This window comes from Sceloporus occidentalis, unplaced genomic scaffold (genome assembly GCF_023333645.1).
Source record: "Sceloporus occidentalis isolate IW3139 unplaced genomic scaffold, rSceOcc1.0.p SCAF_5, whole genome shotgun sequence".
In the NCBI taxonomy this organism is placed as follows: domain Eukaryota; kingdom Metazoa; phylum Chordata; class Lepidosauria; order Squamata; family Phrynosomatidae; genus Sceloporus; species Sceloporus occidentalis.
The window spans coordinates 118,220,920-118,243,264 of NW_028316985.1; the positions used below are offsets into that span (position 1 = coordinate 118,220,920).

General features: G+C 39.0%; 1 protein-coding gene across 3 annotated transcripts in view; it reads right to left on the minus strand.

The window, feature by feature from the left end:
- LNX1 (ligand of numb-protein X 1) overlaps nt 1-22,345 on the minus strand; it is a 109,035-nt gene that overhangs the window by 43,394 nt on the left and 43,296 nt on the right. For all 3 annotated transcript variants that reach the window (XM_089525230.1, XM_089525231.1, XM_089525233.1), the window contains 2 exons: nt 3,898-4,139; nt 1,997-2,152 (listed from right to left, as the gene is read on the minus strand). In XM_089525230.1, the coding sequence (XP_089381356.1) occupies nt 1,997-2,152; nt 3,898-4,139 (398 nt within the window). The remainder of the gene's footprint in view (nt 1-1,996; nt 2,153-3,897; nt 4,140-22,345) is intronic.

Genomic DNA, 22,345 nt, shown 5'->3' on the forward strand with positions numbered 1-22,345 from the left:
GTGGCACTTCCCTTTTGTCTTTCTGTATAGACCATGATGAAGGAACAAACCTGGATCTTTTAAAATCACATCAGTGACTAAATGTTTATTGTCAGAAGACATACGTCTAGACTTAAAATGAAGCTAAGCTGACAGCTACCAAAAGGAAAGCTAAAATAATATTGGCAGTTAAACCATCTGAACTGCAGCTGAACTCAGTGGAAGCATGAAATAGGAAATATAATTTTAGAAACAGCCAGCTCTTGAACCTTGATGAGATTAAATGAATACCAAATTTGATAGAGGCAGACAATTCTAGAAACTAGATGGTAGCAGCTGAAAGCCAACAGGCATTTGAGCATTGCTTAAAAGTTGTTTTCTTCAAATGCCAAACTCTCCAGGAGTTATCACTGTAAATCCACAGTCTTTGCCTGCACTGGAGATGAAATGAGGCCCCATTTTGATGTGACATTTGTTCTTCATGCAAGATAATTCCCCTGAGTTCTGCTTTACATACACCTGAACAAAGCCTCAAAGTGCCTGGAATAGTGGAAGATTGTTATCAAAATATACAACTCATTATTTCTCAATGTGTTTACATTAATATCAGCCCATGATCTTCTCATATAGTTGCTATGCTATGAACCATCTAATTAAAAATAGTAATAATTGTGAGCCACTTTGAGAGCCTGTGATAATCCCTGGAGGCCCCAGTCATTGCAGAGCCTTTGTGGCTGAAGAGCAGGGTATAAATACTTTAAATAAAAACATTAATAAAATGTAAGCATTAGGTTCAAGTTCTAAGGAGAAAGAGATGAGTAGTTCCTGCAACTAAAGATGTATGTGTATGTCTATAAGTGACCTGTCGACTTATGGCAGCCTCATGAATTTCACAGAGTTTTCTTAGGCAAGGAATACTCAGCAGTGGTTTTGCCAGTTCCTTCCTCTGAAATATAGCTTACAGCACATGGGCCTACCATCCAAGTATTAACCAGAGCAAACCCTGCTTAACTTCCAAGATCAATGGGATCTGGTGTTGTTGTTGGGTCTTCAAGTCCTTTCCAACTTATGGCAACTATAAGGTGAGCCTATAACAGGGTTTTCTGGAACTGAGAGTGTGTGACCCACCCAAGGTCATGCAGAATGGGGAATTGAACCCTAGTTTCCAGAGTCAAGGTGCCTAAAAAGTTGTGACATAAATATATTGTTTCCAAAGATGCCCTGGGGGCCACAAAAATACCCTAGGGGCTGAACTTTGCCCATCGTTGCTCTGTCCATTTGTCAAATTGGCTTCAGCCTTTAGCTGTTATTTTCCATTCAATAGTTGTTCAAGTTGGTCAGTTCCACTGAAGGTCTACACTCCATCCTGGCCAGACACACAGTAGAACAACACTCTTTCATTGCTCAATGTGTATACATAAATATCAGGCCATGATCTTGTCATATAGTTGTGACGTAAACATCAGGTTCAGGCTATAAGTAGTTCTCACAAATAAACATACATACATGGAAAACAGTTTAAGTGCTCTGTGTCTGTAGAAAGCTGTCCATTTCTCTGAATTTTTGTGGCCTTCTATTTTTCTTCTATCCATGGGGGGAAACCCACAAATACTCAAGATATTTTGGTGCTTGAAGCAGACTAGTAAATGGTGCCACACACTCACCTTGCCTAACATTAGGGTCTATTATACAATAAGCAGAAGACAAAGTGGCTTGACTAAGAGGGCACAATCTACTAGAAGGTTTTCTTAGCAAAGCTGTATTAATTTCTGTGAACCTAGGCACAAGAAGAACATCCCAACAGACAGCACTGTGAAGGAGGGACAGCACTAACATTTTAATAATGAACTTGTTTAAGTTTCCCATACAGTTTTCTTCAAAACATGCCTTTTGTTTTGGTCTATTTTTTTTATAGGTCAAAGCTAATCAATTATCTAAAAGTGTGAAAATTGTAAGATTTGTTTTTAATTTCTAAAGAAACTGTGGTCTAAGTAAAGAAGCCTTTAAAAATTATTACCTTCTTCTGAGGCGATTACATTTTCAACATTCTCTCGTTCCCGTTCAGAGTGGTTAGCAACAGCACTGCCACTTTTTGTCCTTCGAAGAACACTGAAAGCTCTGTTTATCTTTTTAAAAGATCTGCTTCTTATAGTGGAACGTTCAAAATGTCGAGCTGCAGCCGAATAAAAAGAGGGGAAAAGAGGTAACATTAGATTTTGGTGACCAAAAAGAGAGGAAGAGAAATAACATTACATTTTTAGCTGCACTACTAAATGCCCTAAAGGCACCAGATCTCATGTGATCTTGGAAACTAAGCAGGGTCAGCCCCAGCTAGTATTTGGGAGACCAACGGGTACCTGGTGCAGTAGGCTATATTTCAAAGGAAGAGACTGGCAAAAACACCTCAGAGTATTCCTTACATAAGAAAACTCTGTGAAATTCATGGGGTCATCTTAAGTCAACAGATGAATCAGAGACATATACATACACACACACACAACCCCAAAAAACCTACTTATTCTGAGAACAGCTAAAGATGTTGCTGTAATAAGATCTTTGTACTTTAGCTTTTACTTCAGTATTATATATAGCCTCTCATGTACCCTGCTAATATTATATAGCCATCATTATATATGGCCTATATTTGTCCTAAATGTAGTTGCAGGCCTGAATATATGATAATTTAAAATCTTTTAAACTTGTGCATTTTTTTTAAAAGCTGATTTTATTCCAAGCCATTTTGAGTTCTTATAAATATTTACACTCATACATACATACATACAAAATTTCTGAAAATAATATTTGAAACTGATGTCGAAAGTCATTCTGACCAATATAATTAATTAGGAGTGTGAGTGACTTTAACATCTGTCTTAATTTTAATGTCATAACTCAAAACTCTGGATTACCCCCTCTCCAGGAGAAGTGTACTGAAATAATAGATGGCCCCTTGAAAGAAGCTTTTATTCCTTCCCCCATTTCATCAAAATGAACCTTCACACTTTTGTTTCAAAATAGTGATAGTAAGGTGTAATGCATCTCTACACTATTATCCTTCAGACAGTACATGCTGCTGCTACCACTACTCTTGCTACTAAAAGCTAATCTGATTTTTAGACCTTTGTATGAAAATGCTAAAGGGGTAGAACATTTTGCTGAACTAGTAACTATATTTTCTGAACAACTTATGTTTGCTTCTAAACTTTTTGGCATTTTATCCCCTACAACAGTAATTCCCATTCCATTCTGTTCAAAGACATAATGTGGTATCAGTAAATCTCACAAGAAATGTGAGATCAGATTCCACATAGAGCACTGGATAGTGTTATGAAGTGGTGTGTGGTGGGAAATGGTCACTGAGCTTGAATAAATAAAATAATCTGGGTCTAACATGAAAAGGGTTCAGAAGCTGCAGCAAGCACAAAATACGGCAGCTAGACTGATGTCAGGTGTGCATTTTGCCATATAACATGGGCCCTGGAAGAACTACACTAGCTTCCAATTTGCTTCTGAGCTCAATTCATGGTTCTAGTATTGACCTACAAAGCCGCAAATGATTTGGGGCCAAGATATCTGAAACACCACCTCAAATGATTTGAGGCCAAGATATCTGAAACATCACTGAAGGCACACCCACACACAACTCCTGCAAAGAAAACCCCATCATAGGTTTACCTTCGGGTCGCTACAGGTCAGAATTGACTTGAAGGAACACAACGATTCCTCTTCCTGAACTATACAACTATCTGGCAGATAATTTTAAGTTGCTCAGAATGCTACAAATCCCATGTTTCCATATAATAGAGCCAATATAGTTAAAATAATATTAAACTGCTATAATTGCAGTATGTGGATACATCCTTGGTTTGAAAAGAGGTCTGTATAATTTGAAGGGGTTTTTGCTTTTTGAGATCTTACTTCTAGTTTGGCTGCTTCTGTTAAGATCTGCAGAAGTGGCTCCTGGCTGGCTGTCTTCTGAGGTGGTGCTGAAGGCTGGATTAATTAGGCCTGGCTCATCGGTCATTAAGGCTATAGTAGAGGCAGCAGAAAGCTCTGGTCCAAAAGCAGCCACGGTCAAGGCAGCGTTCAAATCGGGAGAGCCATCCTGTGAACGCCGCTTTCGCTCCTTGGTAAGGCCATAATGAGATGCTCCTTTACACCTAAGGAAGGAAGAAAAAACAGGTCCCATTGTGGAAACTGTTCAGATCTTTGCAAAAAAGAATGGAAGACAGGTAACAGAGTGTCAGAATCTGAAATAAAAACATCGACTGGAGACAAAACATGGACCAGGGAGGGTGGGGGGAAATGGAAGGGTATACAAACCAACAAATGCAATGATGACTCTAGCTTACCACCTTTAATTCTATGAACAAATTACTCTCTCTTCATAAACTAAGTAACAGTAAGAGGTCCAGCGTTTAACACTGAGTCATTTGATTAAAGGAGGAATTCTTCTAGGCAGTGAACACTATGAAAAGATGCCAGGCATGTCATGTTTTTCTCAGAACTAAACAAGAGAGGGGAAGGGAAGACAACAACCAATAATGATGGATTAAATTATTAATTCACGTGAAAAGCCTACTTTGGGAGAGGAAACCCATTGTAGTAACACATGCTTGTTTGTAGCTGGAGTTCCACTATGTAGGAAACAGAGACACAAGCATAGCAGGTGACTGATAAAAACAAAGGGCTGGAGTCTATAATCAGGTCTTTGTCTTTGTCTACTGAAAGAGGGCAGTGTGAGGCACAAAAGCTTGTTTGCATCAGCTTATGTTTGGGGAAAGAAAAAGCCACACATATATAGGGGGCTGGAGCCTGTCAGAGCAGTTGTTGCTTCACGAGCGGTGTTGCAGCTGCCTTCCAGATTCAGGATTCCCACCACCTTTGCAAGCAGCTTTCCTAGAAGCAATCTGACATAGGACTCGCTTGTTGCCCCACCAGTTTGTTTAGCAGAGCTGGAATGCTTCAGACAGTCACAGGTTTAGGTCTTCAAACAAAGGCCCCTTCCATATAGCACCCCCCCCCCAATCTATGCAGACACTAATCTTCATACCTCCTGTTTTTTTTTTACCATATCTAGGACCTTATCACATTAGCTCAGAAATGGGATTTAAAATAGATTTAAAGTAGAAAAAACTCGCAAATGCAGGGAGTTTTTCACACAAAGTTTCTGCAAACCAGAAATAACGCAAAAATAAATCAAATGTAAAGGGGGCAAAAAACGACACCTTTTTATTTTCAGAATTTCTTGAAAGTAAAAAAGGTGTTATTTTTGTCCCCTTTACGTTTGCTTTATTTCTGGTTTGCAGAAACGTCATGTGAAAAACCTCCCACATTTGTGGTTTTTTCTACTTTAAATCTACTTTAAATCCAGTTTCTGAGTGGGATTCCTGTAGTGTGATAAGGTCCTTTAGTCAACATGGGGCTAAAAATACAACTTTCAGGCCTAATTCTATCATGTGGCATGCAATGTTCATTCCCTCCTGGAGCAGTCCCAGGTATTTTTGTTGCCAGAGTGTTGTAACTCAGGATAATAATAGTAACACTATTTTTATCTCATGTTTTAAAAATAACCTGGATTTTTCTTTACCTTTGATTTACATGTTGTATACTCTGGATTAGAATTGGGACTATGGGAGCAACGTCAGCATGTTTCTTTTCTCTCAGTGCTTCTTGTCTGCAAACATTGTTAATTTAATTTATGTGCCACCCTACATGAGACCCAAGGTGGCTTGCAAAGGCTAGAAACAAGATTAGCTTTTTTAAAACCTTGATAATGAGAAGTCTAAAATCAATTAGACAAACATCACAATAAAATACAATTAATTTTGAAAAAATATAAAATTGTTTTAAAAAACATAATAAAGTTTAAAAAAACTCTCAATGCACACAAAACCCCAAAAAGGCTCCCTGCCACCAATTAAATCATTAAAATCCTCTTTGAATAAAAAGATCTTTGTCTTCCAGTAAAAGGAGAACAGAAATAAGGCAAGCCTAGTCTCCCATAGAAAGGATTTGAACAGGCTGGGAGCAGTCACTGAGAAGGCTCTCTCCTGTGCCCTCACCAAAACTTTCAGGCCAAAAGTGATGGGGCCAAAAATAACCTTCTACCAAGGATTTTAAGACTTTGTCAGGTTCATGTAAGGAGATACAAACATTTCCATATTCACCTAATTCCATATGGCAGTGAGCCTTGGTATCCACTGGGGTTTGGTTCCATGACCAAAAATACCAGAATCTATGGATGCTCAAGTCCCATTACACACAGTGGCACAGTAAAATGGTTTCCCTTATATAAAATGGGAAAATCAAGGTTTGTTTTCTGTGTGTGTGTGTGTGTGTGTGTGTGTGTATTTCAAACCATGGGTTGTTTGAATTGGGCCCAGATTACCAAAGAGTTAATCAAAGTAAGACAAACCAAAATAGTGTTTCAGATCACATACATAATCCTTTAAGACATGTTTACATTCAGTTTTGATCAATAAAAAGCATGCAATTCCAGCAAACGCTCCTAAAATATACTACTGATTGTACCAAAATCGGGGATATTTGCTGTGAATTTAGCTTCTTACCCTGGAATTCCACTTTGCCTGCTGCCTGAGCTGCACTGGGTCCCAGAAATATAATTACAGTGTACTCCTCATTAATCTATTCAATGTGTATGCTGCCCTTAATATAAACATACTGCAGGATGGTTTACATAGTAAAAGTTAAAACAATAAGCACACCACAGTAAAATAAAGGATTAAAAAAAATTAAAACTGGCAGTAAAAAAACCCGACAAGTCTGAAATACAAAGTTCTTAGCCTGGCACCTCCAAAGGGCAACTATGCCTGTGGCAATGGTGCAGTTAGGGTTGGCATTCAGGGACCCATAGCCTCTGAGCACCCCATATGACCACTCCATACTCTCCAACGTTTCCTAAATGACAACTGGGACACATATAGCAAAGCACAATCAAAGATTAATCACAATGGAAAGTTATTAATAAATGTATTAAATAAATTTAATAAAAATAAATTTACAGTGCTATATAAATAAAGGTTAATAATAATAATAATAATGAGCAGTTAGCATTTGTCTGAGTGTACTGTGAAGGACAAGATTCTGCTCCTTCCTCTCCTCTCTCCCCTATGAGTTGACTGAGTGTAAATAACTTTTGCATTTTCAACTCAGTTTGCAGCACTTGATGTAAGCTGAGAACAAAGGGAGAAAGTGGGAGGGAGAGAGAAAATATGCACATTTTAAAACTATCTGAAAAAGTGGAATGATAGAGGATTAATTGAGATTGTCTTTGCCTAATTGGGACAATTGAAAGTTATGCCGCTCAAAGATAAATACTGTATTTTCTGGCATATAAGACTACTTTTTAACCCAGGAAAATCTTCTCAAAAGTTGGGGGTCGTCTTATACACCGGGTGTCATCTTATAGGGCAGACTGGAGAATCTGCGGTCGCCGCATATGGTGGGGGGAGCTCAATAACGGCCACGGGCACATCCCCACTGTATGTGGTGATTGTATGAAAGCAGCTACCGCTCTGATAGTCTCGGAGACAGGTAGGGCTGGGCAGGCAGGGGAAGATGATCAGTCCAAGTAGGCTTTGTATACAACAAGGTTTCCTGCTAAGTACCTGCATGTCATAACCATTTGAATTAAAATTACTACCATATTGAAATCAAATCTGATGTTTTTAAAATTTTTATTTGGTGTGCTTTGGAAGAGGGGTTGTCTTATACGGCGAGTATATCCCAAACTCTTTATTTTAACTGGAAAAGTTGTGGGTCGTCTTATACGCCCAGTCGCCTTATACGCCGGAAAATACGGTAGATTATGGAAGCAGCGGCAAAAAGGCCCAATTACACTACTCCATACTGTAGTATCCTTTCCTTTTTAGTTTAAAAAAAAAAACCCTATTTTTAAAGCCATCAGCTTTAAATTATGTGGTGACAAATTCTCATTTTATTATTTTTTAAAAAATCCAAATAATAACATGGCAGACTAGGAAGGTTCCTCTTAAAAAGAATCAATACGATGGCATTTGTAGTAGTACGGTGATGGTCTAGGAACCTGCCACTCCGCAGTGACAGATAACTTCTGCATGTCATTATATTTATTCCTATGCCACCAATTTTACAATTTCTACAAAAAGCAAAGCTTTGGAAAGCACTGCAATAGGATAGTGCTATGATTCAATTTTGAATTAAAACAAAGTTTGTTCAACTGTAGTCATTACTTCTGCTTATTGTTGCATAAGATGAACTAATCCATTACTTATTTGTTACTTCCCATTTAACAAAATACACAAAGCTGCAAAGAGCAACAAAATCTACAACAAAAAGTAATTTATATAACAAGGTAGCAATGAGTCCTGTATGATGAAATGGCTTCTTCATACGCAATGTAAGCATGCACATACACAATTTTCACACTCCAAGAAATGCCAGACTGCCACACTGCAAGGAGCATTAAAGATTAATTTAATAAGACTCACAAACTAACCATAAAACCGGGCCAGTTTTGAGTATGAGGAAAATGCCTGATACTTAACTCCAGGCTGAACCCTGCTCTGCCACTGCAGTGGTTCAAGACATGTTGTTACTTGTAACGAATGCTGCTTTTTAATCAATCTCTAATGGAGTTGCCCTACTTTCCATTGCTGTTCTCTTTTCCTCATGACTAAGGCTAGCCTGATGACTTTCATAAAAATGCCTTCTGGGAAGAAAATATGTTAACTGGGTAGCTTTTAACAAGCCAAAGTTGTTTGTACAGAACGCAATATAGTGGAATGCCAGGGAGGAGTGACTTCTGCTGTGTAATCCCTCGTCTAAATTGTATTTCTGTGTTTCTACAGCCATTTCTCCCTTTGCTTTGAGGGGCTAGCCCACTTGTAAAGTGCCTGCTATCTTTAGGAACAATGGGGACGCCTAATGGTATGAAAGCCCTGTCCCAGTCCTTCTGCTGGATATCCCTAGAAGGGCCTGTCACTGTCATATTATTTAGCTATTTATTTATTTCATTAAAACACTAGCAAATCAGGACAGTTGGAAGATATGCCACCATTTAAACAAGATAAAAACAGATTAAACATAGCAACAGTTACAAACTCTTTAAAAAGTATAACAATTTAACACCCAAAGACTTTGAATTTTAAAAAAGCATGTTTTTGCTTGGTGCCAGAAAGAAAGCAACATTGGCACCAGTTGGAACTCCAAGGGGAGGGCAGTCCACAACAAGGGAGCCACAGCTGAGAAGGCCCTCTCTCATGTCCTGCCACTTCATTATTTCCCCCTCTTGTAAGATGCAAAGAAGGGCCCTTCTGATAATATTTTGTAATATTAGATATTTCCACATGGAGAAGCAACACTACTTACTGGGATTCAGTTCTTCAACTGGTTTTAAATCTAGAGTGGCACAGAACTCCAAATATATCACACAAGAATTCATTGTGTATGACATTCAGTGTGCCCCATGACAACTAGCTCTGTAAAAAATGGGAGATGATATAGCCATGTCCACAAGGAAAGCCAATCAGACAGAGGGAAATCTACACCTTGAGACAAAGGCCTTGGGACAAAGTATTATTTGTTTAGTTTAGGTGCAGCTGCAGAGAAACCCCCTTTACCTGTCCTGGTCAACTGAGTGTCAATCATAGTCAACCCATAGAGGACAGCTATTTTGGGACACAGAGAAATCTGGTACAGGGAGAAATATCATGGACCTAAGACATCTAGGGCTTTAAAGTACATCACCAGCACTCTGAACTGTGCTTTGAAAGAAATTGGTAACCACCGTAATCCCTGTAAGGACAACAAAAATCCACACCATGGATTCAGTTGTATAGACCTAACACTGACTAACATTTGACCAGACCTAATCCTAAAGATGATGAGACCAGACATGTTCTTAGCAGCTACACAAAAGAAAGAAGCAGACAGAAGAGCAGAAGCTAGTTGAGTAATTATTGGATATAGTCCAATCACAATGTACAGACATAATTATACGTTCAAGTAAAATTACTAATTGCAGGAATATACAGTATAATCAAGATGAGCCCATAACACCAAAATCTGTTCATTTTTATTTGCCTTTTTGAGATTAGCAACACAATATGAAATATATACCCATGCGTTCCAGTTATTTACTTTTCTGCTACAGCAATGAAAGACAGCAATAGTTTTGTCAACCAAAATGAACTGATAAGAGATAAGATGTTTTACTATTATAATGTATTATATGCACAGAGACATCTAGAACACATTAACAATGTAAAAGCATGTGGGTTTGAAATTGGTAGATGTCCTCAACACCTGACACCATCAGTTGATAACAATACTCAATAATTCTGTTTCTAGCTCCAGGCTGGAATTAAAGGCAGCCATATTCAAATCAGAGGCTTTTTCAGATTACACAGTTACAGCACTATGAGACCATCCAAGGAAGTTGTTTTGACATGTCATGCAGCAAAATAGCCCACAAACTCCTGGCCCATTCATTACACCTCAAATCTGCTCCCCAAGACAACTAGCCATTCTGCCTAAAGACAGGGCCATCCCATAGACCAATTGGTTATTTTTATAAGTCTGCTGGTATACTAGGTCACAGCCATCTTTACTTCAGAGAGGACTGAAATAAAATAAAATAAAATAAAATAAAATAGGGTGTGCCTGTTTGACTTGAGGGGATAATATTACTATAATTATTATGAACTATAACAAAGAGGAAGCTGGAATACATTCTCAACAAATAAATGGCTCTTTCACAATACATTGCCAGTACAATTCAAATACAGTTTGAAGGCTATTGCTTGTTTGGGCATGAATTGGTGTTATTCTACAATCCCAGGGGTGGGGTGGAGAACTGAAACATTTCATGGGTGAAAAAGTCAAACCTTAAATCTAAATGATTTAACTGCAAATTAAGAGATTTTGTGCAACTAGGTCCACACTTCCACCAAGGCTCTGCATATAGGGTGTGATCCAACTTACATATCCAGCCAGCAATGTAAGCTGAATGTGAAGTACTTCTTTTTCAGACAACATATTTCAAGCAACAGTGTAAGGTACTGGGAGAAGAGGAAGGATGTTTTACAGGTTTCTGTTATAATCCAGCATTGTTAATGACACATGCATGCATACATCACACTACACATGTGGGACAAATGATCTGCTATACCACAACAAATACAGTAGTAGAAGTGAAGTTGTGCATACAGTAATGTGTATTGCAGTTGTGAAGCATGCATGACAATGGCACCCACTGGATGGTCTTAGTCAAATCACACTTGTTCAGCCTTAGAGAAAGGCAAAGGCAAATCTTCTCTGAAAAAATCTTGCCAAAAAATCCTACAATAGGGCCAATATATCAGAGTCTACTTGAAGGCACACAACAATAACAGCAGCAATAGGGATATGCATTCTATATGTGATACATATACACATAATCAGCAAGAAGATTTAACACAGGGCTTAAGAAAGGTAAAATAAGTCCTGTGGGAGTCACTTCCTTGTTGTCATCTCCTTTTTCTCTGAACTGATTATTATAGTAGTTCTCCTTATCCTTGCACACAAGTCATTGAACAGTTGCATTCAGGTTTTGACTCTATGATTGTCATCTTTTACTTTTGCTTTTCATCTATATACTGCTTGAAGAGTTCAGTTGTGTCATTAGCCACAGCATTATTTGGAGTTGTCCTCTCTGTATCCCAGTAGCTCACTAGGTGCCATCTTCTGGCACTATGTCATTTCACAACATAGTTCACAGTATGTTATAAGCCGGTTTGCAAACCGGTTTAAAAGGGGTTCATTCACACTTGCCCTGAATTCAAGGAGGGGAAAGTGCAAATCCAGCTTAACACAGTTTTTCCAAGATTGAGTTTTTCCTTGTTTCATTTCCAAAACATCGGGGTTTATTGGGGTGGTGCCAATGGGAACTTGCTCCTGATCCCATCTGTGACATCCAGGAGGGAGGGGTTGATGTGTAGGGGGTGGATCATGCCCACCCCTTTATTTTCTCCCTGCCAGCCAAGCACCATTGTTTTTACCTCATGGCACTTGGTTGCCGGAGTGAAAAAAGCAACCCCAGAAATGCAGTGGATTCAGACTTCTCGCACTTTGGAAAGTGGTGTCTTTAAAGCACAGCCTGGCTTTTTTCCTCTCTTCTGCCAGTGATTTAGTCCCCTTATCTGTACCAATGTCTGATTCCCAGAGCTCCCCAAAACCAGGGATGGGGTTCTTCTGGGAACATCATTAAACAGTGTATTTTTTTTTTTAAATTGACAGTTTATGCCATATGACAGCTTATGCCATTATGATATTTGTTATTGCATGGCCACAGTAGACTGCACCTTTAAATACATTCGTCATCAGTATGACAAAGGTGCGCATGATTTGCTTGCTTGTGCGTTAGGGATTTTTCCCCCCTTCCCAAAAAATTAAAACCACAGCAGACTCTGCTCGCAAGCTGGTGCAAACTAAAGCTCTCGCACACATATTGTATTGCTGAGAGATTATATTAATATATTGCTGAGAGAGTGTTAAAGGTTGTTAACAGTTGTTCTAAGGAACATACCATTGCCATCCTCCAAGGCTGACCCGGGGGGGGGGGGGTTGGCCAAACAGTATGATATAGATGCGCATTATTTGACTGACAGTTAAAAAAAACACCAGAGAACGATTTTAAATTCATACAAATAGTAATGTGAACTTCAGCAGGGTTAAATTTCCACTGAGGGATTTGATTGGGGTAAACACAGGACTAACAAGTGTTTGCAATGGTGCCAATGCCGTTGTCTCTGAGAGATCCTGTCAGTATCACCCCTCCTCACAAGTGCTGCTGTTCCCCAGTAGCTGTTTAGCACATTTAGTCTGGTTCCTCGGAAAAGCTTGTCAGACATGGAAGATGATAACAGTGGCACTGTTGCCATCAACATAGCCTCTTCTTGCCTCACAGTAGCATACAATTCCACCACCATGGAAAGGTAGTGCCACTGGAGGCTGTGCCTTTCTAGCACTGTTGTTTGGAAATATTAAAAGCAATACTCAGAATACAAGTGGCCAACTCTACATACCTGTGCAGTATCCTCTTTATTTCTGTATTTCCATTGCCTTTTCACAATTTGTTGTTATTGTGTGCCTTCAAGTCATTTCTGACTTATGGCGACACTAAGGCAAAACTATCATGGGATTTTCTTGGCAAGTTTCTTCAGAGGGGTTTTTAGCATGCAGCAGTTCTAAAAGCTTTGGGTTTTAGCATACATCTCAAAATAATACCAATTAATGAATGTTATGTTGATGACATGCTAGGGCAGCAATGCTGAGTGGAAGCAAGACATTATTAGAAAATGTATTGGCTTGATTCAGAACATCTTGTAGAAATTAGATTCAAGATTACATTGGCCTACTCACTCCAGTTACTTGAAGATGCTGTGAGAAACCCCCAGGCAGATCACTGCAAACAATTGAACACTGTCTTTACACCTCTGTATTTGATGGAACATGGTGTTAATAGACTCCCAGAAGTCTAGATTTAGTGACATTTACCTCTGACCTTTGTGACCTCAATGCCTCAGACTTTAATCCCCCACTGGCTCTCTTAGGTATGGACATTTCAACAGACAGCATGTCCCAATAGGCACTAGCACTAAATAACCCACTTTATCTAAAGAAGCACTTCAAATTCTGTCATTAATAGGCCAGCAAAGTGTAAAGATGTAAATCAGTTGCCCAGTTTCTGGTGCGAAGGATGCTAGATGGATGGAGAGGAAATACTGCAAATAAAGATTTCTAATTAAAAAAGTGAAAGAAAAGAAAGGCAGACAGTGATTCTCTTGACCTGTTAAATTCACAATTTGACCTTTAGTTACTTGCAAAGGACTATTTAGAACAAGAATGAAAGACAGGATCTGTCTACAACCCTACCACATCAGGGTTTCCTTGGTGAAGAGAATAGAAATTTCCCTTTTTTCCTTTGTATCTTTTTTCCTTTCTTCTTTTAACCAACACTTTTTCTGTTCCTCACCTAAGTGAGTTTGGAGCCTAAAAAAAGGTCCAAGCCACTTAACTTGGAAGTGGGAATCCTAAAGTGTGTTCAAAGCCATACCTTCAATTATATTGGAATAATCATCTCTTGTCTTCTTTTTGGTTTTGTCTCTAGACTTTTCTGTCAAACCCCCCCCCCCACCCCTGTTTCACAGCCCAATCCCCTTAAATATGGACCATACAAGAGTTTAGTGTCTTTCTTACATTGAGGATATACCCTCACCGTATCAACGTTATCAAGTATGGCATCTTGAATCATACTACAGAGCATGGTTATAGAACTAAACATGATCTATAATGGCTTGAGATGCTGTTGCTGGACAATAGCTCGAATCTTATTGGTTAGTCCTAACTAGACTTGATTCACTGAATTGTTTCTTGGTGAGTCAGCCTAGAAATCAGGGAAATCTCATAGATTCAGTTGTTGAATTGTCCCTGACTCATGGAGACCCTGTGGATGAAATCTCTCCAAGCTCTTCATGTCCATATTAAGCTTATTTTATTTCGGACTAACAAGAGGATTTAGGTCTTTAACTTCCACCATCCCTCACAAATGGCTAAGACTGATGGTGTAGGGGTAAATTAACACTTAAGGATTCATAAATAGAGTTTGTTCATAGATTGAACAGAGGAGTTTATTAAATGATGCAGCACCAGATGGTCTCTGCTTGGAAGTCCAAGGCCCACCCTAAAGAAGCAATTAAATCAATCTTATATAGAATTCTTCTCAAAAATGTGCAGTGCTAGCAAACTCATACTGGTGTTCTAGCTGGCATGTTTACCAACAAAATATATCCAGATGTTTAGGGACAAGGCTCAGAATGCCTTATACATGTTAGAAACTTCACTTGCACAGAACATTGGATACACAAGGTGAACAGTGTTCCTAAGTAACTGCTCATCTATTGTGAGAGTCCATCAAATCCAAACCTGGGCACTTTTTGAAAGCATTATGAGGTATTAGTTCAGTTAGACTTTGGAGCAAGACCCCAGGTTGGAAAAGGGTAGGAAATTTCCAAAAGTTTAACAAGTTTGGTAGTGTTTTTCCCCTCTTCATTTTGTTTTTGTAACTCTCCTTGAGTTTATAGAATGGTGTAGGCTATAGTTAAGTACATAAATAAATGTCAGGAACACTAGACATACTGATTTATCCTATAAATCAATATATAATCTACTTAATATATCAGAGAAATTTTGCCTGCCATTGATTATACTACTTAGCATTTTTATTTGGAAACTGTCTGAAGAAGTGTATGGATTTCATGTAACATTTTAGGGCCATATGTTAATGATTAGAAGTTTAATTTTATGAGATGATTTAATCTTCATCGAAGAAATGTCAAGGGTATAGCAACACCATCTATAAAAGGGGTATAGTTTTGTTGTTTCTGAAGCTGAATACTTTTTGAAATCACTTTCCACATTATCTTTCATCCGAGTCTATCATAACTCAGTGCCTGTGTTTGGACAATTGTAACTTAGTTTAGTTAGCCTAGAAATGGGCAAACCTTGTCCCTGTGTATAAAGACTCTTCCTGGTATGCTGCAATTAAACTCAGAAGTCTTCAACCAACTACTGTTCCCTATTTCATTCACACAGAGAAATTATATTTACTAAGTTTGGATCAAGACATGATATTAAACCAAGTTAAACTGTCTATAAAAACTTTGCCTATCTTCCAATATGATTAAAACTGTAAAACTAATTGAAGATTCCTGGACTTTTAATAGTGCGCTAAGACAGGCCGGGGGGGGGGGGGGAAGGGAATGACAATATGAGATGAGATACATGGCCAAAGATTTATGCCTCTCTCAACTTATTAAGCTGATCATCCAAACAGTGGCACCTGTCTGTAGTGTACAGGCTTCACATTTAACCCCCCCCCCCCCCAGCTTCACTGCAGCTGACTACTCCCCCAAGTTCTTCTGCTTCAAATGATTGCCTGATGCTCTAAAGGTAGGATCAGCCCAGGTCCAAGTCCCCAATGAGTTAGAAATACTATATGAGTGCATTCCAAGGTCATAATTGCCAGTAACCGAGAGTAGTTTTTGTTATGATTTTCACTCCTGTGCTCTGCATATCATATTGCATCAAGCACTGGATATGTGGAAACAATGAGTGCAGGCATACTTAAAACCAACTCAGTTTGTGTTCTGTAAGTATAGCTCTAACAGCCTGTTAATACAGAGTGTTAAGTTAATCCTCACCAAATGACCAGCTTTTAAATATAATGTTCTTACATCTACACTAGGAAATGCTATTCTTTGTAGTATCTGAGAAAGGAGAACTATGGCGCATTACAGACGGGCCCCTTGATGCGCCGTCATTACGTGCGAGGGGCGGTGCTTCCTGATGCGCCTTGCCCCTCGCGTGTAATGAGTGCGTAAAAATGGCGGCACCCTATACAGATGGGCACCGCCATTTTGACGTCATGGACGTGCAGCGTCCGGACGTCGCGCACTGGAAGTGGCACCGTGAGTGCGCGCCTTGTGCTTTGCGGCACCTCTTCCGGGGCCCAGGAAGAAGCGCCATTTCGGCGCTTGTTTGTTGCTGCGCCCGGGAACTGCGCAGTTTGGCTGCTGCAGTTCCCGGACGCAGCAACTGGCAGCGGCACGAGACCACCCATTTTGGGAGGTCCGTAATGTGCCTATGAATGGCTTTACCCACAAAAACCTAGCTATCCATTTTGAAAAAGTAAGTCTCTAGCCCTCATGGCTGTAAACTTCTAAAATGCTGGCTTATTTTTTTCTCTCCTAGGGAAGTTGATTTGAATACTTACTTTAGCAAGTGCACAATTTAAAGTTTGAAATATTCTTCCCGGCAAGTTATTGGCTTGCTTTAAAGTACTCTTCAAGATGGACAGCCATGCTTCTACAACATAAGTAGCAAGTTGTCTCATTTCCCAACATTAAAGCAATAAAGACACTTATTCTCTATGTATACCTTCCATAATTTTATATAGTACATTATTTGCCATTCCATTTAATTCTATCTTGTTATTCGAGTTTTCTGTTTGTCAACTTCTTATTCTTAGATCTTATTCTAACATTTTCTGAACTGCTTTTTTGGTTTTTCCTGAAACATCCTTAATTTTTTCCCAATTTTCATTTTTTAATTATTATTATTATTATTATTATTATTATTAACATTTATTTATAGAGTGCTGTAAAGTTTGCACAGCACTTTACATAGTAAGGGACAAAAAAGAAAAAGAGAATAAAAACCTGCCAAACAGAATACAATCTAAAACAACAACATTACATGATTAAAATATCTCTAAAATAATACTAATTAGAATACAATAAAAACAAAATAAGCCATTAAGGAAGAAGGGCAAAGGCATTACAGAAAGACAGAAGGATCTGTCTTTCCTTCCTTCCAAATATTATTGCTCAGAAGGCCAAGGAGAATTGCTGGGAGAAGGGAGACAACTATAATCATGTCAAGCTGGCTCTTGAACTGGGCCAAACCTCACTGCACATCAACCTTCACCAGATGTGGAAACTTAACACATAATAAAGTTGCCCCATCTGGGACAGTGGCAGGAGAAATATTCCTTCTTTACAATTTCAGTCATCCACACCTTCAATCTCTGCAAGAGATACGGGATGGGAAGAACATTTAGCATGTCACTCCAGATGGGTAGACAGGTGACACACTAAGGGAATTTCCAGCTGTTATTCCAATCAGTGATCAGAGATAACAACCAGAAATTCCTCTTCACATTAGCCACTAGCATGTGGGGTTAGAAAAAGTAGATGGGCCATAGGAAGGGAGTCTCCATGGCCTTATCAACACTACCCATTACTACAAGTTTTATACTTCTTTAAAGACAGTGGTTTCCCAAAGAAGAATGTTGTAGGAACTGAAGATCCTCCTACTAGAAATCCTAGTTACTCTTTCAAAGCACTGCAGTTCCCAGCATTATTGGGAAATCCAATGACAGTTAAATCATTTAAAGTTGATGGATGTGCCCAAAGCTTAATGACTCATTTGTGAGCAAATCTGCAAGGTAGCCGTCAAAGGTAACAGAAGAGAAATTTTGTTTTGCTTTCAGTCATGTGTTATTTCACCTTCAAAAAATTAGACAAATATTACTTCCACAGTTACTTGAATAAAAGAGGAGGTATGAAGCATAATTGTTTTTGTTTGTTTGTTTGTTTGTTTGTTTTGCATATTACTCTGAAATGGTAAAACCCTGTGTGCATGCCAAATATTATTTTTGTTATCCTGTTCTTCTGTGGCAGACACACACAATTCAGGCTTTTCCCATTAAGCAGTAATTCTCATTGTTGTTTAAAAACCTCCCCTGGTGCTCAGTGGCATTACATGGCAGAGAGAGAATAAGCCCAGCAATGGTTTTTTAATTGCTTGTCACGATGTATTTACTGAGCAGCTGAAACTGCTGAAGAGGTATGAAGTGCAGGAAGAGAAATTCTGGGTAACAATATACTATCATTTACTGCAAACCAAAAGACCACCAAGAGACATTGCCACTATTTCAAAGAGTTATCTGATGCACTAATGATTCTGATGAAGATGTGGGCAGAATGTAAGGGATGAAACCTGATGACAGAGGAGTGATAGGACACTGTTTCCTTGGCAGGGGAGGGGGGGATGCATTCCTGGAGTATGCGTCTGGTTTAAATTATGGTTCATCACTCTCTAATAATGTAACAATGTAGACCTCCTTCTATAATTTCATTTCCAATTTTCAGATGATCTCTTGCCAAATAAAAAGTTATTCCAAGAACTGTTTGTAAGGTTTGATAGGTGAGCAGCATGCTGATTTCAAGTGATAATCAGCCACTGGCTAAATCTTTCAAAACAACAACAACAACAACAACAACTAAATACCCCATTTTCATTTGCTCTTAGCAGCCAGGATAAACAAGCTTGGTGTGGGAATTAATAGCTGGCCCTTCCTCTCCCTGCAAAATAAAATTATGGTTTCATGGTTCAAAATGATGAAGACATGAAGTATTTCTTTAACGAGGACAGCATCTTTCAAATCTGGTCTGGTGCTCAGTGTGAAAGTAATAGGAAGTACTTGGAAATACCCTTTCAAAGATTATGACTGAACAGCATCAGGTGTGCAAGGTTCTGCACTCATCTGGCCTGCCTCCTCCATATAACCAATGAAACTTTACATCAGAGGTGGAAATGATGTGTTCCATAAGCTTCAGGAAGCTCCTGAGACTGTTTTTGTGAGTCTGGGTTTTGTTCTGGACTCTCTATCCCCACCACCAGAAATGAGCATTGCTGTTCCCAAAGGCCTCCAGGAGTCATAATTCTTCTCTAGAGTAAGGTACTGGGCTTGGCTTTGAAAATGTGTGTATGTGGGGGAGGAGGACTGTTTCTTTCCCCAAAAAACTGCATATTGAACTTCCAACCACAATTTGAAGTGATGGTCATGACCTATAAAGCCCTATATGGCTCAGGTCCAGGCTATTTGGCAGACCATATCTCACTGTATGAACCGGCCCAGGCTCTGAGATCCTCAGGGGAAGCCCTTCTCTCTGCCCCACCACCATCACAAGCATGGTTGATGGGGACACAAGAGAGGGCCTTTTCCATGGCTGGTCCCTAGACTGTGGAACTCCCTGCCCAAGGAGGCCAGACTGGCCCTGTCATAAGACTTACCTGTTTAGACAGGCGTCCGTATTGTTTTGAACTATTTTTTAACATTTTTATCTTTAACTGTGTTTTATTCTTTTAATATGTAACTTGTTTTAATAGTGTAATAATTTAATTATGTTTTAATGCACTATTTGTCTATGTTTTAAATCGTACTGGTTTTTTTTTAAAGTTGTGAGCCTCCCTGAATCCCAGTTTTGGGGAAAGGGCAATAAATAAATAAATAATCAATCAATCAATCAATCAATCAGTCAGTACTGCTCTAGAAGAAAGGCAAAAATACTGCAATCTGGGGAGTGCTTCCTGGGAAGCAAAGTTGGCTGCTAAAGCCATCAAAGGTTGCCCCCTTCTGCTTTATACATAACTTTGTGGCTTCCAAGTCGCCTGGATAGCAACTCCATTCTATATTTTAGTCTGAATTGTAAAGAAGCTATCCCAGGTATGCCACAAAATAACTACAGCATCTTGGACAGCTTCTTTAAAAGTCAAACTAAAAGCCAGAATGGATTTATCTCTCCACTTACATGGAAGCCACTAGGCACCACTGGTCATACTCACTCTTTGGCCTGTTACAGACAGGCCAAAATAAAGCTGCTTCGAGTCACTTTGGAGGTATGGTATTTCAATGATGCATGCGTCCTAAGAGTCCAAAAGCCACACCAAAGCCACGCGCCAGTTCTAAGGACTAGAGTGCAGATTTGGTGCGGCTTTTGGACTCTTAGGATGCATGCATCATTGAAATACCATATCTCCAAAGTGACTCGAAGCAGCTTTATTTTGGCCTGTCTGTAACAGGCCTTTGTTTTATTCTGTTTAATGATAGCCTCTTCTGGCTTATTCCAATTAAAAAAAACTGTGATGGTAAGTGACTAAAAAATAGAGATGCTTGGACCACTGGAGACACAGTACACACACGAATGCACATGCACACATTGAGAAATATAGCAACCATTACTGTCCAGTCTTATTATCCTCATGATTTGGCTGGATAAAACAAGAATGTGCTGCAATTTAAGCTCATCTGGGAAAAGGAAACTGGAAGAGAAAAAGTCTTACTGGCAATGGTGGTATGGTTATATCTCTTTAGAGACCAAGCAATCTTCCAAATAATTAGACCAAGCAATCTTCCAAACTATACACATTGGTTATATAAAGTGGAAAAGATGAGCCTTCTAAGTATAATACAATATCAAAGGACAAATCTTCTCATTTGAGGGGAAAGTCTGAGCTAGACTCTTGGCTTCTTGTATTTGAAAGCAACTGGTGGAAGAGAACCTCCCAGGTGTGAAAACTAAAGTTAAGACACCAGCTTTATGTGCACTTGACATGGCCAGGACATATAGCCACGTTCCTTCAGTCCTACAGCTGCTAGAAACAGCTGCACTTGAGGACATCTAAAGGGAATGAGTGATGCACAAACATATAAAAAACTAAAGTTGCTACTAATAAATATAGTCAAAATTCAGATACAAAATCTGCTCTAATACATAGTTAGCCCATGTAAACAACTCAAAGGGTCAGGTGGAGCTCTAGCATTTTAAAAGAATAAATAAAATAACATTCTCTGTGGGGGATGTGTTCCATCTCTTCTGATGCCACAGAGGATTCTGGTTTATCAGCCTTGGATTGTACAGTCTAGCACTTAGGGAAGCAAAATGTCTCTGGAAGTCCTGTATTCTATTTCTGCAATCTTTACGAAGAATATTTTCCATCATATTTGTTGAACAAACAAAACTGCTAGATGTGCTAGACCCGATGTCTGAATTATATGCAAATGTTCTGACACGTTAAATTTAATTAGTCTGTCTCTTCAAATTCATTCTCCCATTCTACTGAGAAAGCAAAAGGCTTAATATGATGCACAAGTTCCATGCAGTGGCTTATGCATATGACAATTTTATTCATGGCCACTTTTGTGTGAGAATGAAGAAATTTACAGTCAGACCTCACTATCTGTGGGCTTGTCATCTGTGATTTGAGCATCTGCAGACAGCAAGCCCCATTGTCCCAAATGGTGGCGCATGCATACAGCCACATACACATCGTGCCACCATTAGGGACAATGGGACTTGATTTTTCATACCTGTAAGGTGTGTGTGTGTGTTGGAACAAATCCCCTGCAGATATGAAGGTCCAACTTTACTGAACTGTAGCACTGTGGGCATTGATTGGGGGATGTTTACTTATCTACTTTTCCACCATGTAAAGACTGTCTGCACATTACTCAAACAATCTCTTTTCTATACAAGGGAAAGTGGCCAGTTTATTATGCTAAAGTTCTCTTCAAACATTATGCTTTTCTCACTGTGGTATAAGGTTTTGCACATATCATATTGCATATTGCCTATCAAACCTATTTAATCATCTCTCAAAAAACATACTGCTCCCATGTTTCCAAGAACACAAAAATATGTGCTTTTCACCTTTTAATTTCACAGTGTACAGATGTGAGAGATGCACAGTAAAAAAAAAGGCAACAGAAAGAAAATCAATTCATCTGAGATGTGCTGGAGAAGAATCTTGAGGATACTGTAGATGGCCAAAAAGACAAACAAACACCTTCTAGAACATATCAAATATGAGCTCTCTCTGGAAGCCAAGATAACTAAATTGAGGTTGTCTTACTTTTGCCACATCATGAGGAAAAATGAATCATTAGAGAAGACAATGATGCTAGGCAAAGTGGAAGGCA